The 19,963-nt window shown below is 48.0% G+C and overlaps 2 protein-coding genes across 11 annotated transcripts in view; one reads left to right on the top strand and one right to left on the bottom strand.

Moving 5' to 3' along the window:
* Positions 1 to 27: 27 nt before the first annotated feature.
* On the top strand, positions 28 to 10,455 carry LOC147189844 (neurotrypsin-like). The gene is made up of 14 exons (XM_086137905.1): positions 28 to 287; positions 2,798 to 2,840; positions 3,904 to 4,146; positions 4,543 to 4,681; positions 4,765 to 4,943; positions 5,043 to 5,190; positions 5,268 to 5,446; positions 5,788 to 5,929; positions 6,428 to 6,648; positions 6,911 to 7,052; positions 7,795 to 8,085; positions 8,289 to 8,411; positions 8,477 to 8,739; positions 8,933 to 10,455. The coding sequence occupies exons 1-14, from the start codon at positions 210 to 212 to the stop codon at positions 9,313 to 9,315; spliced, it is 2,574 nt and encodes an 857-aa protein (XP_085994031.1). The 5' UTR covers positions 28 to 209; the 3' UTR covers positions 9,316 to 10,455.
* A 1,463-nt stretch (positions 10,456 to 11,918) lies between these two features.
* LOC147189843 (calcium/calmodulin-dependent protein kinase type II subunit gamma) overlaps positions 11,919 to 19,963 on the bottom strand; it is a 30,522-nt gene continuing 22,477 nt past the window's right edge. For 4 of the 10 annotated variants that reach the window (XM_086137908.1, XM_086137910.1, XM_086137909.1 and 1 more), the window contains 8 exons: positions 19,601 to 19,645; positions 19,473 to 19,518; positions 19,207 to 19,287; positions 16,635 to 16,772; positions 15,831 to 15,906; positions 15,646 to 15,740; positions 14,751 to 14,987; positions 11,919 to 14,559 (listed from right to left, as the gene is read on the bottom strand). In XM_086137908.1, coding sequence (XP_085994034.1) covers positions 14,755 to 14,987; positions 15,646 to 15,740; positions 15,831 to 15,906; positions 16,635 to 16,772; positions 19,207 to 19,287; positions 19,473 to 19,518; positions 19,601 to 19,645 — 714 coding nt within the window. In that variant the 3' untranslated portion in view covers positions 11,919 to 14,559; positions 14,751 to 14,754. The remainder of the gene's footprint in view (positions 14,560 to 14,750; positions 14,988 to 15,645; positions 15,741 to 15,830; positions 15,907 to 16,634; positions 16,773 to 19,206; positions 19,288 to 19,472; positions 19,519 to 19,600; positions 19,646 to 19,963) is intronic. The other 6 variants (XM_086137913.1, XM_086137915.1, XM_086137914.1 and 3 more) reach the window with 2 other exon arrangements.

The raw sequence follows: 19,963 nt of genomic DNA, 5'->3' as shown, positions 1-19,963 counted from the left end.
GCTTTATGCAGAGCTCAACACAATTCCTTTCCAGATTGTGTGCGTGTGTGTGTGCGCGCACTCTTCCATTCCCATCCGGTGCCGCACCCTGTGGTCGGTTGAGACCTCTCCCAAAGCAGCCCCACCACCAGCATCCGCCTCATCCTCTCACGTCACTCGGCGCGTTGGTGTCTGCCTGCCACGGACGCGGCCACGCAAGGCGGGAAAAGATGTCTCCAAGCGGCCGTCGGTTCTTGTGCCTGATCGGGGCCGCCTGCCTGGGGCTGCCCTTGCCGTTGGGCGCGCAGGTACGATCGTCCCCTCGTCACATGTGGACATAGAGTAGACGTGTCAATTGAGGATGAGGAGCATTACGATGATGATGATGATGCTTGTTCTGTGTCAAATCAATGGAGGGTATGAGGAAAAGAGGAAAATTAGCTCATGTATTGATATACTGCATTACTGTACTTTCTCTGTATTTGCATAATTGATTTTCGCCGCTTGTTTATATTTTTGTCCATTTATCTCCATATTTCCATGCACACATTGGTTTTGGCCTATTGTTGACCACACTGTTTAGCTGCGTTTCTAAGCACCATTATTTTTGTCCATATTTTGATGAACACTTTGTATTTTCTTTGTAGACTATTTTCTTTCATTACTCATTATATTCTTTTATAACAGCATCCGTTTTCTTCTATTTCTCAATGCAAAGCTACCGTCTATACTGTCGGTTTATTCTGTCTTAATGCATGTTTTCCATTTCCTTGTTTTGTTCTGCACACTGGTTATTTTCTTCTTTTTCTGAAAGGATGCCGTTATTTCTCAAATCATGCCGTTTATTTTTTTAATGCGTAGGGTCAATTTTCTTCTATTTCTAAAAGCACACTATTTAAAAAAAAAAATTTGTTCAACCATGCACTATTTTTTCTTCTTCTCATTGCTAACACATGCCGTCTAGTTTCTCGAAATTCATGCACAGGGCTCTACTTTTGAGATTGTCATAAATCAAGAGTGGTGTGCAGCGTATATGTGCAGACTTTAATTTTGGACAGGCATAGCTTATTACATTTTTTTCTTATATTATTATTATCATTTATGTTTTATGATGCACAGTTGGCCCGTATAAAAACTCATAGTTGTGAATGTACCTTTCACTGCAAATGGCAATAAAATTGAATCAGATTCAAACGCGCTCATTTTCAAAAAAGGGCAGTTTGCGCCGCTGTGGGTGTGAACACAGCCAACATCATTCGTTGCCAATCAAAGAGTCTCCCTTTAAATGTGGCGTACTCACGTTTCACATGCAGAAATCTCTGTGCATGGTGCGTGACCGGAACATCGTCACTGCTTTTCACCGGTATGGCAACAGACAACATAAAAAGGTGCCCCCGTTAAATGAGCTGGTAACGATTCAGAAGATTTGTTGCCCGTTGTCATCCATGTGACACTACCTGCAGCGATAGACGTGGTGGAAGCAGGCGTGCTTGTCGACTTCCAGCCACCAAATTCCGCATCTTTACGCAACGTCCAGCATGGCACAGAGCAGCCTGCCAAATTGACAAACCGGCGCAAGGGAACCTTCTGCCTGCAGAAAAATCAGGATGTGGCAGAATTTGCAGGCAATAAATGTTTGGACGCGACGGTATTTTCTCACCTTGTCCTCATACATACTCGACATAGTAGAAATTTGGGAGACATTTACTCTTGTGAGGGCTCTCTTTTGGAGAGCCTTCACTTCCTTCTTCCTCCCCCCAGTCTTGTGATATTACGAGAGCTTGCGAATGACAAGTCAGACCGAGGTTGACGCCACAGGGATCCAATATGTTTGACTTTGCTTGAGAGGACATCAAAAAACGATCAAGGAATCAATTAATCGGGAGATAACGTTTCGCTTTGCTGCTCGTGTTGTACAAGTGTGTGTGTGTGGACTCATTATCGCAAAACAGGGTGCGGGGAAATTAATGATACTCACCAAATAGAAGACGAGCAGATTCCCACATTGTTGCTAATTAAGACAACAGCAGCACAGCAACGCACACAAGATGTTCCTCCAAATAAGCAAAACACATGAGTTGAACTTTGGTAACATCTGCCAACATGCTTTCACTCATCAGTAGTGCCACATTTCAACTTTTTAACATTTAGATTTTTTTAAAACCTCATGATTCTTTATTTTATTATTTACTATATTGTCATATGAAATTGGTACTTATGTGTATTTTTATATATTTTTTGGGAGGGGGGGGGGCGCGTGAATGTCTTGATTTAATTTTTAATCGTTACCCAAGTTGAAAAATTGAAAAAAAAAATTAAGGTCATTTAAATCATTTCAGCTTCATTTTGAATATACAGCATACGCTTATTTGATTGATTTTTATTCATCTTACATTCAGCGTGCCTCCCCCTCTGGCACCTTGTGAATCGGGGGCCTGCGTCTGTGTTCACGGGTGCGCGCGCCATGTGCGCGTGAGTACGGAGGTAGCAGGTGCAAGCGCATCACAGCACATTAGGTTGGTAACGGAGGCGTGTGATCGACATGATTGGTGATATCGCCGTCCGTGTTCTCACCAGCAAGGTTCACATGTTCCTGCTCGCAAGCTATTAGAGGCGTGCTGGTATGCGAGGCGAGGGTCTGTGTGCGTGTATTGTATGGGAATGGCAAATAAATGGACTTTTTACCCAGTGCTTATTTTTAAAAAGGACATCATCATCATCACTTTAAAAAAAGAACATTCACAAAGTCAAGGATAATCAAAGTATATATATATATATTTTTTTTAATGGTCTAATTTATTGCCGTGTGTGTGTTTAGGTGGTTGCTGACGAGACGTACTTAAACGAGGTGCAGAACTCAGGTAGGTGACCGGTGCATCCTATGATTCTGTCTGGCCCCCCCCCCCCCCTTTCCCAAATTGACCTCGCCGCCATTTCCTATTCTCGCATTGTTTGGACGGGAGGAAGCTCCTCTTTCGTATTCGCCTCCAGCAGGAAGCCTTCCACCATTTTTTTATTTTTTCCCTTGGAGAGGGGGTGTGAACGGGAGGGGGGCATGGCGTACGTCCAAGTCGGGGCGGGGGTGGGGGGGCATATTGGGTGAGAAAATCAAAAAGGCTTTCACGCGCAGAGTGAGGTACACCTGCAGGTGGTCGCCAGTGCAGCTGTTACGACACATTGTGGTTATTGGTTTGGCTCCGTCGATAAACACCCTCCCCCCCAAATAACCCCCCCCCCCCAAACCCTTTATACAGCAAGTGCGGAGCGTGTCGAACGCGCTTTGTGGCGGGGAAATGGATTATACGAGCAGAGAGGCTGAGTGTTCCCATGGCGATGGGGAGAGGGTTGTTGTCGTGGCGATGATGGAGAGCGCAAATGCGTGCGTGCGCGCTGCAGGATGGGGGAGGTTAAGTCTGTTCGTCATTTTTATAAAAATATTTTTAGGATTCAATCGCCCAAATTTCCTGTTACTGGGAATAAAAAAAAAAAGTGAGTAAATAGACACACAAGAGGAGTCCATTTTTACCACGTAAAAGTACTTTGTTCGTGGAGCGGTCCGACATGAATTAATGACGACGTACAAGACGATAGCGGAGCGATACGCAAAGCGTCGTATTCGAACGGGACACGAGCTGCTGCCGAGATCACAAGCGCACGGTGTGTCTGCGCGACAACAACAATCAGATGCACATTTTTGGGCAGAGCTGTTCACTAAAATCCTCGTTAACTTTGCACCCCCAAAACGATTCTTTGTCGTCTCCCGTTTGTGTACCGTCTACTGATCTAATATTTATACTCATTGAAAAATGGCAAAAACTTCAAAGAGGTTTGCTTGGTAGCTACTCTGTGAAGAAGCCACAAAATGTCAAGAACGCTCTTGGAATCCTCTCTTTTGATCTCGTCATCCCGGCCCCTCCCCGTCAGTCCCCCTATCTTGCTCCGAGGGTTTCACCGAGCTGGGTTACTACAACGGCACCGTGTCCCAGACGGATTCGGGTGCCCCGTGCCTCAAGTGGACCGAGTTCCCCGACTACGTGGTGCAGTACCCGGGACGCGGCCTCGGCGAGCACAGCTACTGCCGGAACCCGGACCGCGAGTCCAACCCCTGGTGCTTCTTCCGGCAAAACTCGGGCGCCATCGGATGGGCCTACTGTGACTGTCACCAAGGTATGGCAAAAAAAAAAAAAATTTGAACAATCAAGAATTTTGTATTTGAAGCGGTTTCTTTCGTAGGTTTTTGATGTTTGAAAAGGACTTTGCTCAGAATCGTTTACGCACTGTGGACCGTCTTTGAGGTTCACGACGACATCAGTTACTTTTGATGACTATTTGAGGTTTTCAAAAGACGTACATCAAATTTGGGACCTAAAATTCGGATGTCTGCCGTTTAACCAAAAGATGTTGATTTCAAAGGCTCAAAATTGTCTCTCATTTTTAAAAAGACGTATCTTGGTCTGCGCTCGATTAAATCGTTTTACGTCGAGAGCCGTCACTTCCAAAGACTAAATTGAAGGTCGTAATCTTCTTTGACGTTTACGCACCTTCAACTATCTCGTCCAATAGGTGCCGTCAGGCTGGTCGGCGACTCGTCGTCCAACACTGGGCGGGTTGAAGTGTACTTGAATGGCCAATGGGGAGCGATATGCGATTCTCACTGGAGCGACCGTGACGCCAGCGTGATCTGCAGGCAGGTGGGCTTAAGGTAGGACGATCCGGTCTCGTCGCTTCCCACGCCCTGTACGTCAGACACACCCGATCGTTTTTTTTTTTTTTTCCTTTGGGCAGCGACATCGGCACGGTGTTGCGACACTCCCAGCTTGCCTCGGGTTCCGGCCTCTTCCACTTTGAGCGTCTGGGTTGCCGCGGTGACGAGAACAGCGTGAGCGCCTGCGCAAGCAGGACGTTCATCACCGGGGACTGTAACCATGGAAACGAGGCGGCCGTCCTGTGCGCGCCTCCTGAAGGTCAGACAGGAGAATTTCACACGTGAACGCACACACCCACTTTCTGTATGAAATGGAAAATACATCAAACAAGTAAATTGTAAACGTGCCATTTACCAGGTAGCGGACCTCCGCTACGACTCGTCGGAGGTGAGGAAGACTTTGAAGGACGTGTGGAGGTCTTCCACGGCGGCAGGTGGGGCTCCATATGCGACGACCAATGGGACGACAGCGACGCGGAGGTGGTGTGCCGGCAGCTGGGCTTCAGGTGGGTGCTGCCAAGTCACTAAATATGATTTTTCATATATATATGGAGAGAGAGTATTGATTGTGTACGTGTCTTAGCGGTGTGGCCAAGGCGTGGGCATGGGCTCACTTCGGTCAGGGTTCGGGTCCAATCCTGCTGGATGCCGTCAAGTGCACGGGAAACGAACTCTTCCTGGATCAGTGTCCACACGGGCACTGGGAGCAGCACAACTGCGATCACATGGAAGACGCCGGAGTCTCCTGCAGCCCTTACACAGGCATGACGCACAAGTGCATGTATACACACACACACACACCCCTAATAGTTTCTATTTATATCCTCTACATCAATAAATAATTACAAAGCGAAAACCCAGCCGCGGTGATGGAGCGGCTGATTAACACAGAGGATGCACACACCAGATCTCAGGTTCGGCGATACACAGAGTGATGGCCCATAGATGAGTAGGAAAACAAGTACGTTAAAAGAAAAAAAGGAAAATAACGGATGTTTTAAGGTGCATGTTGGGGAAAAAAAACAAATGGCCTAACATGAAATTCATAAACATGGTCATGAACATTGTGAGTGTTCTAACTATACCATATTTGATGCTTTCAGACGGAGTGGTTCGTCTGGTGGGGGGCGACAATCCCTGGGAGGGCCGCGTGGAGGTGCTCCACAACGGCGACTGGGGGACGGTGTGTGACGACCACTGGACGCAAGAGCACGCGCAGGTGGTGTGTGGGCAACTGGGATACAGGTACGCGTTACAGATGGATGATGCATGCATGTATGACAGACACACACACCTCCCTATCTATATATTAGGCCTGGGCGTCCGTAGTTCAAATCGTGTCTTCGCTGATGTGTCTGGTTCTTCAAACAACTTCCCTGTAAGCCAATTTGATTACAAATGAAAAGACTGAAGCTAATTTGTAAAAGTAGTTACTTTGGCCAAATTAGCTTGCAGAACTCCGCGTTTAAGTGCACTTGCCGGGAAAACTAATTTCCACAAACAACCGGGGCGAAACTTGGCTCCTTCCCATCATGCAAAGAGTTGTTTTTTTTTTTTTCCAACATTCCTTGGCACCGGTGACTTTTCTAGGGCTTTGGCGTCATTTTGTGGCATCTTTGGGCATGATGGAAGGAGCGCAAAATACAATTGATTTTCGGGCAACAGAAAAGGGACAATTAAGTGAATTTGTGAACACAAACCAAAAATAGACGGGGGTTCACCGTTCTTTTTCTCTTCTCAAAGGGGTTATGCTGAGGTAGTGTCAGGCGGGACGTTTGGGGAGGGGGCCGGTCTCATCCTGCTGGATGACGTCCACTGCGACGGCTCCGAGAGGTCTCTGCTGGACTGCCGCCGCGGCATCTGGGGTCGCACCGACTGCTCCCACGCCGAGGACGTTGGCGTGCGTTGCAGAGGGAAGCCTGAAGACGAGACCAACGATGTGCCCGTTGTCGCCCCATCCGCAGGTGATGAGGCTTGGTGCGCATGGGACACTTCAATAGGTGCAATGCGATGCTCACTTTTGATGGATACTTTTGCCACTTTCTAGATCCACAAAAAGATCAAAACATTAAATATGTCACATGATTACACAGCATTTCCAATTCTACTGTATATAAATGAAAGACGAATACGATGAAAAATAAGAACAAAAGAAACACAAACCTTGTGATTGCGGGCGTCTTTCGCCACTGTAATCAAAGCTAATATTTTTCGGAATATTTTCAGGTCCTCTGTTGCGTCTTGCTGGGGGGGCCGATAGGAAGGAGGGGCGTGTGGAGGTCTATCTCCACGGTGACTGGGGGACAATCTGTGACTCGGGGTGGAACGACCTCAACGCCGCTGTGGTGTGCAGGCAACTGGGCCACAGGTGACGAGCAACATGGGGGGCAACAAAGAAGGCAACTTTGGAAGCTGGCATTATTAGTCTTCCTTGGTGCTTTGTTTCGGTCAAATTAGAAACCAACTTCAGGAACACTGGAAGCTAAATGTGGTCTTCCTATGCTTTATGTCACATTTGAAGCCAATTCTGAAGCTAAGAATGAATGCTAATTTCAGAATCTAAATTGGGAAGCCAACAATGGAGACGGCAAACAATGTTCGTCTCAATGCTATGGCTAGGTTACATTGGAAGCTAACTTCAGAATCAAACATTTGAAGCTAAAGTTGGTCTTCCTAAGCTTTATCGTTAAGTAACAGGAGAAGCCAACTCTGAAGCTTTATTTCTGATATCTTTATTGTTGTATATATGTTAGTTGCTCCATGTACAGCACTTTGTATGTTCGTCTCAATGCTATGGCACATTAGAAACTTCAAAATCAAATATTTGCAGCTAAAGTTGGTCTTCTAAGCTTTATCGTTAGGAAAACGTGAAGCCAACTCTGAAGCTCACATCGAATGCTAATCTAAGAATCTAAATTGAGAAGCTAACAATGTTAGTCTCAATGCTATGGCTTTTAGAAGCGAACTTCAGAAGCTAAGAGTGCAAGGTAACTTCAGAATCAAACATTTCATGCTAAAGTTGGTCTTCCTAGGCTTTATCGTTAGGTAACATGAGAAGCCAACTCCGAAGCTAACATTGGAAGCTAAAGTCGGTCTTCCTTCTTCGCCAGTGGCGGCGCTCTGGTGGCTCGGGGCTTCGGGCAGGGCAAAGGACCGGTCCACCTGGACCAAGTGAGGTGCACAGGCAAGGAGGAGTTCCTGGGGGAATGTCCCTCCCTGGGCCTGAACATGGTGGGCTGCCGGCATGGGCAAGTGGCTGGGGTCAAGTGTGACACCTCCGCTGCTTCCACGTCCTACCCGATGGTTCAAGGACGCCACCTGGAGGCCAGCTGTGGGGTGAGGAAGCTTCAGGAGGACGGTGGTGAAAGCAAGGCCGGAGAGGGAGGAGGAAACACGCTCAGGTGGGTGGTCTTCCACTAGTTTGCTGGTTTTAGCGCTACCTGGTGGATGTCATGGGTCACTGCACGTCCGATGACCTGATTCAGAGCCATTTGGAAATGTACAAAAATCATGAATGAAACAAAGTCAAATTAATGAAATGGAATATATTGGAAATAATATACACGAGCAGATCTTGATCGCATTTGCAAACCACTTGTTGCAGGATATCGTGGCCTTGGCAGGCGTCCGTGTGGCTTCAGTCCCAAAGTCAAGATAGCGGCCCCCTCTGCAGCGCCACTCTGATCGGCTCCTGCTGGGCCCTCACATCCGCCACCTGTTTCGCCAGGTAACTCCAAATACCGGTCTCGAGCATCATCACCCTACTGCTTTTAGAACATACATCACCATCAGGTTTGGAACGGAGCCATCCAGGTATGTGGTGCGGGTCGGGGCTTCTGAGCGGACTCTGACCCCAGAGCGCGTGGTCGTCCACAAGAAGTTCAAAGGCCAGAGCGGAGGTCATGACCTAGCCTTGCTCAAACTGCCCGGCGCACAGAAGGGTCAATGCTTTACCTTTGATCCCCACGTCAATGCCGCTTGCCTGCCCGACGATGACCACAGCAGCATGCCGGCTGCCTGCGTCGTCCTGGTGACCACACGGTGGAGCGCATCAGGTGGGTGATGTTGAAGCTCATGTCGGAAGCCAACGTTCCCCTCTTCATCCGATAAAAAGAAAAAGTTGTGGCAGGCCAGATGTAGCCCACCGACCGGTTCAGTTAACTCATTTCAAAAGCTTATATCGAAATATGACAGCTTGTGCTAAAGCTAACTTTGGAAGCGTTTATTGATGACGTTTCTGTGTCCTAGACTCTGTGCTGGCGTCTTGGGTTCCGATCATGTCATCGTGGCAATGCAAGAAGCGCCACGGCGACAGCTTCTCCAGCCATGGCACCGTGTGCGCCGGCAGCCCCCCGGACACCAGCGGCGAAGGTTGCAGCGGCAACTCTGGAGGCGGCCTGCTGTGTCACGCCGAGGCCGGTCGGTGGGTGCTGACGGGAGTGGTTGCTGGGCGCTACGGCTGCGCGGACCCCTCCTCGCCGGCACTGTACACGCGCGTTAGCCGCTTCCGCAGCTGGATCGATGACGTCATCCGCGCCGACTCCCAAAATGGCAGACGAGGAGAGGAAACAAACGACATCGGACATCAGGCGCACGCAAAACACACACGGCACCGGCAGGTGGCGGTTTGATCGAGGCCTCACTGGCTTACCAAACCTGTGCCACGGGACCACCAGAGAAAATGTGAACTCTTGATTGCTTCCCAACCAGAGGCCAAACAAAGATGGCCGATCAGCATGTGCTTTCACAACCTAAATTCAGTCAATCATGTGGCAGGGTGCTCAATTAAGACAACAATTAGAATTAGCGCAAACTGCTAATTAATGTACAGCTGATAAACATGCAATGACATTAAAAAAAAAAGGGCTTTTCTTTGCAGGCTCCTAACGGATGACTGAGCTAGTTCCAATATGAACCGTACCAGTGTCTTCTACATCACATGTGACAAACATCGCAGAAAGGTGCAACCCCCGAAGGTGTACCTAATATTGTGGCCAGTGAGAAATAAGACGACCAGCATAATTGGAGTATTTGTGGTTGATGAACAATATAAGGCCATTCGAACATATCAGGGTGCGTTATTTCATGTTTGCATTTACTCGAAAGAAGAATCAAGCTTGAGCGCAGCATACAACAATTAATAAAGGACAATCATTTGGCTTTGCCTGATTTACCTTGAAGATGGCGGTCCCCGGATCAGGCAGGCCTCTGCAACATAGTCATTCATGAATATTGTAATCATCAACAAAAACACTGGTATGGTCCTTTAATATATAGAATTTGATAAAAAGCCATTGAAAGTCGGGGGAGATTAGAGTAGACTCGAGTCGATCTCCGCCATCGGACGTGTGTCCTGCCTGTTCTCCAGCGGCAACACACCTGATTCGAATCATCAGCGTCGTTCGAATGCTGCTTCGGAGCCGGCTGACGAGCTGATCACCGGAATCAGGTGTGTTGCGGTCGGGAGGCCTGGAAAACGGGCGGGGCGCGGGCCCTTTGAGAACCGACTTTGGACACCCCTGGAGTAGAGCTAGATAAGAGTTAGTGTGGCCTGTGAACATTTCAATGAGAATACAGCTTCCGACTACTAGATGGCGCCACGGCCCGTTTTGTCTGTATGATTTTTGTCGATTCGTAATCAGTGCGCTGTAATAGTTTGGGACTTTGTGCGTCGTGTTGTGATTCATTGCGTCTCGGCAGCGGAGGTCACCGGTGCTTCCGAGTGTGAACATAATCAACATTAAAACCTTCCATCAGCGGCTCAATCATGACATTCTGCTGGCGATTCTGTACATAATAATGCTTCCGGCAGCAGGCCTCGGCAAAGATCATCCCGGTTCTGTTGTGCACATAATCGACATTCGACTTCTGATGATCGCAATCGACATAAAGCTTCCTTCAGCAGTTCAACACACAAGCAGATGGCATCTGATTCTGTACGCGAGCCACATTAAAGATTCCGTCTGCGGGTTATCATCGACCATCAGCATCTAACAAAACCATCGATACATAATCACCAATGAAGCTTGAAGCACTTCTCAACAGAATTAACATTAAAGCATCAACGCTGAAGCTTTCAGCACTTTTGATTCTGCACATCATAAAAATCCAAACTTCCAGAACTTTTGCTTCTGGACATAATCAACATTCAAGTTTCAAGTTCGGATGGTCACCACTGACCTTTAACTGTTCTCTCTAAAGACAGTTGAGTTTCCTTTCACCTGGATTTCACATTTCGTCACTGCAAAAGCACTGATGACTCTCAAACAAAAGTCAAGTAATTTCTGCACGACCAGCCGCAGTTTCTTGGCAGTCTGTGTGAAGCGACCTTTCCCTGACTTGGGAGTTCACGGTGAGCTAACCAGAGCACGTCCCCGCAGACTTCTTTGACTTTGTGCGTCTTTGAGAAAGAGAGAGAGCGAGGGGGGGGGGGGGGAATAAAAAAGCGCCGGGGCTCATTAATCACGGCCGCCAGATGAACCAGTGGGAGCTGTCCTACATCCCGTGGACTGCCGTCATAAATGACACCTTTTTCAAAAATAAGACCGCCGCATTAGTCAAGATCCGAGAAGGGAGGCAGCGAGTGATGAACAAACTGTCAAGCGGTCGAGGGCCTCGTGGGGGTTATTCAGGAGATGAGGCGGATTTACCAGAATGACAGACAATTACAGAAGCCAAAGACGACACGTTACGGAAAATCTATTTTTAAAATGTCTTGTATACACAGAAATTGTGTCTGGAGAGTGAGCCCACTCATTAAATGTAAAAAAAACAACATCCATTATATCTTTAGTCAGACGCCACTTTTGGAGAATCGGTCAGTGGTGCCGCAGCGGGGATCGTGTCAAAGGCATAAGGTAAGCAGAGATGCATCAGCTTCTGATCAAAATCTTCGAATAACGTCCAGCTAAGTTGAAGATGCGGTTGAGGTGCATACATTTGTTGGTGCCGTGCATTACACGGCTCCACTGACACGTGCTTGGTGCTGAAATGCTGCATGTGATAATGCACACTAAATCTTTAGCGATGCTCTCAAAGTGTGTCGGGGGGGGGATGTAAAAATATTTCTCTGATTCTTGATCATTTGACGAAAGCAAGCTGGACATGTTACCACGCCGAGGAAATCTTTTAAAATTGTGACAAACTGTTCAGAGAGAGTCACTCCGCATGACTGAAAAAAAGACCCAAAAGCATCGCAAATGAGGGGGGGGGGGCGGGTCTGGAGCAAGGGGGGTGCTGAAATAGTATTTTTATTAAATACTTTCAAGATCCAAGTCTGAAGAATAACAAAGCTAAGGATGAAGACCAACTAACACTCAGACAAACACTTTATAGTCGTCAATTCAAATGGTTGTTGTATTTCATTGTACATCATGATCATGCAAATAAACCCCAAAATGGAACAAAAAAAAAAACTCCAGCGTCTGCGTGAAGGCTGGGTAAGGTAAGGGAAGGGAAGGATGGTGGTGGTGGTGGTGGGGGGGGGGGGGGGGTAAAAAAGCGCAGCCCAAATATCATACCATAAACAATGCAGGGGGGAAAAAAAACATCGAGGGCCTCATACAAAGCGTCAGCTCCGGCATCCTTTTTTTTCTCCCCCCTTTGGTTTGTTTTTTTTTTCTTTTTTTGATTTCAAAAAAAATATTTGTCATGTCACCTAATCACATTCGAGATGGAGGAAATCTCAAAAGATGCAAGTATCGTCGTCATCATCATAATAATTAACACGAGTAGAGCTCCCTCATCATTCAGGTAGGTACATGGTAGAAATGCGTAACTGAAACATGCATAATAACTAGTGCTCCTGCTCGCTCATCCCCCCCCTCCCCCCCACACACCTCTAGAACTGAGCAGGCACATTTTAAAACCACCAGGCGGCGGATTCTAGGTCGCAATCGTATTAAATCCGTGCATGTGTGTGTATTTGCGTGTGTCGCGTTCATTTCCTTGCCTCACTTCCTGCGGGTCACGTGCAGAACTCCACCATGGCAACTCGGCAAATAACAAAAAAACCCACCCAACCAAAAAAAAAAAAAAAAAAAAAAACAACACCTAAAAGTTGACAGCCGACGACAAGTTGCAAAAAAACCCCAAAACATCAATGCAACAAACTGTCAGGAGGCACAGGGACGCTAAGCTGTGAGGAAAAAGAGTGCACAACATCGAGGGCGGGGAGGCGATCATACAACATTGCGGCCTTGTGCAGATGACATCGTGGGGTGGGTGCGCATCACACAAAATAATGAGGTGGGGTCAATCACAATGTTTCTGGCCGGTTTGGATCACGACACTGTGGGGCGGGAGGAAAATACAACATTGCGTGTTAAGGACAAATCACCCAAAAAGTGGGAAGGGCGGAGATAACAGCGTGGGACTGGTGGGGTTTATAAAACGCGAGGAAGTGTGGATCCTGCAACACCTTGGGACGGCAGAAGATCACAAATAATGTGTTGGCTGGGGATCACGCAACATTGTGAGGCGGTGTGGACCTCGCAATGTTTTGGGGCGGTGTGCATTAACACAAAATGGTGACGGGGGGGGGGGGGGGGTGGACAACACGCTTTTTTGGGGGCAGTACAGATCAAACAAGGGTGGGATGGGTGCAGATTACAACATGATGTGGCGGGTGGGGCGGATACGGTACACGGCACCAGGCGTGCGTGTTATGAGACGCTGAAAAAGTGACGGGATGCAAAGCTTTGGGCCGCCCCCCCACCCCCAAAATAAATAAAAATGTAATGGAACCTGCAAACGCTCTTGAAGGAAGGTGCACAGGATGCATGTACATATGATACACGTTTCTACACAGTATTTACACAGTGAGAAGCAACAAACCAGGCTCCAAAAAAAAAAAAAAAAGAAAAACGGACGGGAAGGCAAAGGACGGACGGACGAGGCGGTTGGGGCACGCATGCAATTGCCTCGCGCGAGGAGGCTAGCCCCTCTCCCTGCTGCACCCCCCACTGCTGCATACAGACAAGACAGGACAGGACATGCGCGAGAAGCTTTTTTTTTAAACTCACGATAAAAATCCCTCCATTTTTTTTCCCTTCTATAACGCGCTTTTCAAAACAAAGCCGATCGGACGAAAAAAATAAAATAAAATAAAAGCGAGGTAAAGGCTCGCCACAGGACGCTAAAAACACAACACGAGCTTAAGTTGGCTTTCCAAAGTGTGGGGTGGGGAGAAAACGAGCAAAACACGTAAAAAGCGTAAAAACGTTCTACACTTTGGTGCTTCGTGATATCAAGTTTTGTCGTCACCCGCTCGGACTCGGCCGCACGCTCCCTTCGTTCTCGTCAACTTGCCGGTCACAAGCGCCTTTCCTGCCGCGACAAAAGCCAATGTCTCCGCTCCTCCCTCATCACACAGACAAGATAAATGCTTGCTGGGGTTTTGGTGGTTTTCTGGAACATCTAAGTCATAATTTACACAGTATATTCATAACTCATACTCATAAACTGTCACAAGTGTAAGTCGCCTCCTCCCCGCAAAGCCTCGTCAGGTGCGGGCGGGGCTGAACAAAGACGGCCGCTGAGGGGAGGCACGGGAGGGCAAAGACGTGCCCTCCGCGCTCAGGCGGGCGCCAAGATGCATGCATCACATCCCACGTGGGGGGAGGGGGCGGCGGCGGGCGGGCTGCAGGGGGGGGCCGGGCGTTGTCTTGTGCTAGGCCGGCGCCCTCCCCCCCCCGCCGGGTCAAAGGAGGAGACGGGGTTCGGTTGGTGGTCGCGGAGAGGGATGCCATCTGGCCCGGCCGGGCTCCTGGCGCTAGCCGATCCGCGCGGGGGGGTCGGGGCCCCCCCAAACACACTCGCCGGAAAAAAACTGCCCCCCAAAACGCCTCCACCGGCACAGTGGAGGCTCAGGACCACTGTGGGAACAAACGACAACAAGACGAAACGTATTAAAAAGAAAAATGCCAATTACAGGCCAATGCTAACAATTTGGGTTTCAAGCCAGGGATGGGGATTCGGGTCAAGGGTTTTGATGAAAAATAAGGGTTAGGGGGTCACACTTTTTCAGCACATCCAATTTGCATTTTGAAGGTGATTTTGGCCGTACCTGATCACTGTAGTGGCGCGGCGGGCGCTCCCGAGCAGTGGAAGTGAACGTTGAGCCACTTGCCGTCGCGGCGGTGCCACACGCGGGTCTCCTCCGATTGGCTGGAGCGCGGCCGGCCGCCCGAGTCCACGAACTGCGTGAGGCGGATGTACGCGATGCACGCCGCGTCCTCGCCGATCAGGTGCACGTGCGGGTTGAGCAGGGTGGTGTGCACCGGCTTATTGTTCTTGCTGAGCACTGCGCCCATGCGGACAGACGGGGTTGAAACACACGGCATTTTCAAAATGATTACTTCCTCCAAAAACTGCTGACCACGAGTCCGAGGCTCAAAACAAGAACAGAGACCCCCGCCAAAGCGAATGGAGTTGGGTTTCAAATCAGTGTGTAGGACTTAAGGAAACGATTAGAGTTTCAACGTCAAGTTTAGCATTTCAAATTGAGGTTTCTTGTATGACTGAATGATTCAGAATTATTGTTTTCTTTAAACAAAACACGTAAAAAAATGTAATATGCCTTACAATAAACTATCAGATTGATTAGAATAAATGTTTTGAAAAATGGAAATGATTGGGTGTTAGCAGGATCGGGTTTCAAGGTAGCGCCAAGGTTTTAAATAAGGGTTTATTAACTCATTCAGTACCAGCCAATTCTGTACCAAGTCTGAAAAGACGTTTAAAAACGTCGTTGGGAGTGAATGAGTTAAAAAAAAAAAGTTTGGGCAAACAAGAGTTCGGCTTTCAAAATGAGGGTTTTAAAGGGCGAGGATTTCAAAGCGACGTGTAAAGTCGGGGTTAAGGTTTGAAAGAACGGTTTCAAGACAGGATTCGGGTTTTCAAGAGTATACTTTCCAAAAATGGTTCTGAAACAGTGTGTACGAGTGCGCGCGTGACCTCACAATTTTCAAAGTAGAACTTGTGAAAGTCCATGCCCTCCACCAGGTTGCCCAGAGCCTCGGGTTCGAAGGAAGTGAGCCCGGGATCGCAAATCCTCCTGCGCCGGGAACGACCGGGACCAACGCAAAGAGATGTGAGAATCAAGGAGACGGTAAAGGGTAAAGCCCCAAAGCGTGTGGGCACTCACGTGTAGGCGTCAAAGTCGCCGTTGTTGATGGCTTCGATCAGCTGCTCGGTGATCTTGATGATCTCCTGCTTGCGGGCTGCAAGATGCAAGAGTACACGGGCGGGGTTACAAATGCTAACGAGGTTGCTACTTGTCATGAAAGCCGATGGAGCGGGACAAGTATCAACTGAATCCGCCCCATTTATCGGGTGGCCGTCAGCAAGACTCCAGCTGAGTAACACGGACAGGGGGCGCCACCGTACACTGAAAAAAAGTCTGAGTTCAATTTACTGGTGTGGTGGCACGAAATAAAATCATCTGGATCCAGATTTTTTTGTTTTTAATCCAGATCATTTTGAGAAGCCACTTGAAATAAAATCAAGTCAATTCAACACACAGTGTTTTTTTTTCCGTGCACATGGCAACTAATCAGTCCGAAGTCGGAGAGAAAGCCGGAGTCGTCCAACAAATAAACTGAATTTATATTTTCAGACAATTGCATGCTTCAAATTTCCCGCACCAGTTTTGAGGAAAGGTTCCAAATAAGTGTGGGATATTTACATCAGGGTTTCAAGTCAGAGTTAGGATTGTTAGCACTCTGAAATCTGCCGACTATTTCCCTATTGGATTGATGGTTCAAATCTGGCTAAGCATTAAAGTTAGGGTCTCTAATCATGTCACGGCTTTAAATTAGGCTGCAGCCAAGTTATTTCAAAGCATGAGAGGTATTTGGTGAGCATCGCAGTGGGAATGCAAGGGTGGGAGTTAGTAGTGGCGGGCTGGCAGACGACGCAGGTGGTCCGTGAGTGTCTGAGGTGGTCTTACTCTGCTTAACGTTGCTTTGAGCAGCGGCAGAGTTGTTGCCCCCTACTGGAGCGGTGGCGACGGCGGGCGCGCAGGACAGTTCAGAGTCACTGTTGCCCGTGCTGTTCCAAGCCATGCGCTTTACATCATGCGGTGGGACTGAAACACACAATGGATGGTCAACACCCACCATGCGTGGAAAGACAGACGGGAGGTTATGGGAAAACACTGAAATGCTCATTTCATGCTGTTAAAAAAAAAAAAAAAAAAAAAAGATTTGTTAGACACAAGCAGGTGTGCACAGGAGAAACATTTGTTTTTTCTTCCATTTTCACTTGGCAATTGAATGGCAGAAGGTTTTTAAAAAGATGAAACATGATTATTTTATTTTTTTTTTACATGTGAGATTAAAAAAAACTACATCAGTCCGTATTTTTTTTTCTTTTCATTTGCCAATTGAAAGAACAAATGTCTCACACACACACGCACAGAGTCAGAGACAAGATGGCAGCTGGATGAGCGTGGCGCCGATGATGACGTGCAAAGCATGTAACTGCTGGCCCTGCGCACTCTGCTCTGAATGCTTGCGACAATGAAACGGTGTCCTCTGAGGAGAAAGGACAGAAGGCGACGTTGGCATCGCCCGCGGTTAAGGGCGCGCCTTTCAGGGCTTTGGATGATTGTGCAGGTTTTTCTGACATGAAAGATTAGCAGGGAGCTCTCAGAATACAATAGAGGTGAGTAACAAGATTAAGGCGACGTCCTAAAATAATACTATAACACAGCAAGGCGGTCGAGTGGATGGGAGTGCAGCAGGTGGCGCTATAAACCACAAGTGGAAGGCCAATATAGCCCTATGGAAGCAAGAAGAAAATAATTTGTGGATAACATGCACATCGCTATCAACTTTCATTTCAGTACACTACATAGTTTAGAAATAATACAGAGTAGTAATGCATTTGGTTGTCTGGTCCTGTAAATAAAAAAACAAAAAAAGACTTCTGGTGTGGTTATGTAGTTGGGACATGGTAGATGTGGTTCGCAAGCCTGCCTCACAGTCACTGGTTCTGTGTTTGAATCTCTGAAATCCAACACAAAAATGATCTAAATTGCCCAGAGTTGCCAATATGACTGTGAATGGTTGCTCGTGTCAACCGCGAAAGGCTCCAGCTCCCTTGAACACAGGTATCATAGATGGATGGCAGTTATGAATGGGATATGAAATCTGCCTAGCAACAAGTGACCAGAGCGAAAGACGATTTGTGGTCTGTAACTTCCCTAAAATGTCTTCCTAAAAAACCATTAGATATATAAAAAAAAAAAAAAAGGTAAGCACGCGTTAATATAGTAGCAGAGAGGTTGGGGGAGAAAGTAGTGGAAAAAGTGGGCGTGAAAAGGTTCCCGGGCACGCAGGTGCAAGGGGAGTGAGGGTGTCGTCCAGCTGGAGCTGTCACGTTAGGAACAAGAGGGGAAAATGCAGTGATCACACAAGGTAGACGCAGACGCACGCACACACGCAGACACGCACACACACTTGAGGGTGCCCACAGTGGGCCAGACGGCTTCAATAGCTTTGTGTTCGGAGTGTATGCCACAGCTGAGGGTACTCGGGAGTCTCGAGGGTCTCAACACAAGGTAGGGATTTAACGTCTACCCTTCCTCCCAAAACCACCCCCGCTCCACCCACCATGTAATTTGGGTGGGTAGCCACAGTTGGTCAAGATGACATTTCATGACACGATTTGGGAACACGCCGACATTGCCAGAACGGATCGGGCCTCGGCTGGAAGGTCCAATTATTGTAGTCCATGCAGAGAAGCGGCAACGGCAACACACATGCGAGGGACTCAACTACTCAAGCCAATCCGTAGATTTTTGCCTCGATCAAATCCAAATGATTAAGTCGACAGCCAAATTCAATTGGGTCGAGTCAACGTAGGCCAACGAAACGCAACGTTGTAATGGCTTGGATTATTTATGCCTTTGTGTTTTCTTCCGAGTTACTGCTGCCCAGTGTTGATGCTTGTGTCGTTATTTATGTGCAATTTGGGAATGTGCGCATGCGGGTTGCTTATGCGTTCCCATCTGTAAACACAAGAACACTGGGAAGGAAAAAAATAAAATAAAAAATACAGAACGGAAAATGGGCAAAACAACCCGAGTGTAAATTCAGGCTAAAGAGACAGTTTTATGTTTCACGCCAACAAAAACAGACCGCATTAGAATGAAAAGCTGTTGTGCACAGGTTTATGTTTTCATTTATATTGCCACGCAGCGAACAAAGCGGCACCAAAGCATTTTATCCTGAAAATTCAAGCCCTTTTTTTAAGGGGCCGTGAGAACCCTGTGAGCAATTTTTTTTTCTTTCCCCCCCACCCAAAATCATAAAATGTATTGAAATCCCACAAGCAGTGGGAACCCGCAGCTTGGCGGGTGAGAAAGAGTGAATGTGCAAGCCATCACTCCTGGTGACCAGAGGAAGCTAAGGTGGGATTTTGTGGGAGGAAGTGAGGGTGTCGGTGGGAGGTTGAAGGGGGGGGGGGGGTCGGTTGTTAGCTCCACCACAAAGCTTCCTGTTTTAAAGCAAACTTACTGGCAGGTGAGCTTTGAGGTGAGGGCAGAAGTGGGGGCATCTCCTCGGTGGCGCTGCTCTGACTCAGCGCTGAACTGTCCGCTAGAACACACACACACAGACGTGTGTACGCACGCACGATGCAGCCAGACGCACAACACGTACAAACACACCGTCAAGAGCGCATCCACCCCCCCCCCCCAGCCCAAAATACCCCCACCCCGCCCCGCCGGATGGGACAGAAAAATCCAAACCGTCAAAAAACAAACGGGAGTAACCTCGCCTACCTTTCATTTCTTCCTCGTCGTTGGTGGCGTTGCTCTCCGTTGATCCCTGCGGAACCGCAAACACAAAAAGACATATTACGGCAACCGGTCACAAGGTGAGAAGTGGCAGTGCGTGCCGTGCCGCTCACCTTGACGCCATCGGGCGGGTTGTGCACCACTGTGCTTTGGGATTCCTGCCACGTAAAAAAACAAACAAACAAACCAGTCAGTCAGTCATGCGGAGAAGCGCCACTTCAAGCACGTTTCCACCAAGTTGTTCAGTTCCCTCGACTCGATTATCTAAAACGAAACATAAGCTGCAAACTGCTGCCGTACACAAATACGTGGACTGCTGGAGCCCTTACCAAACCGCCAGCTCCCTTGTGAATTGCAAAGTCTTCCCATTTAGGTCGTGTTGCCATCCTGCCTACAAGCTCCACTCACGGAAACACAAGATCGTGACTTACTCCTTCCAAATTCGATCAGGGTGATCTAAACTGGACTGCTTGGTG

This window comes from Hippocampus guttulatus, chromosome 19, assembly GCF_054856545.1.
Source record: "Hippocampus guttulatus isolate MCC_2025c chromosome 19, RoL_Hgut_1.0, whole genome shotgun sequence".
In the NCBI taxonomy this organism is placed as follows: domain Eukaryota; kingdom Metazoa; phylum Chordata; class Actinopteri; order Syngnathiformes; family Syngnathidae; genus Hippocampus; species Hippocampus guttulatus.
The sequence above is the reverse complement of the archived record's forward strand: the minus strand, read 5'-3'. Positions and strand labels throughout refer to the sequence as shown.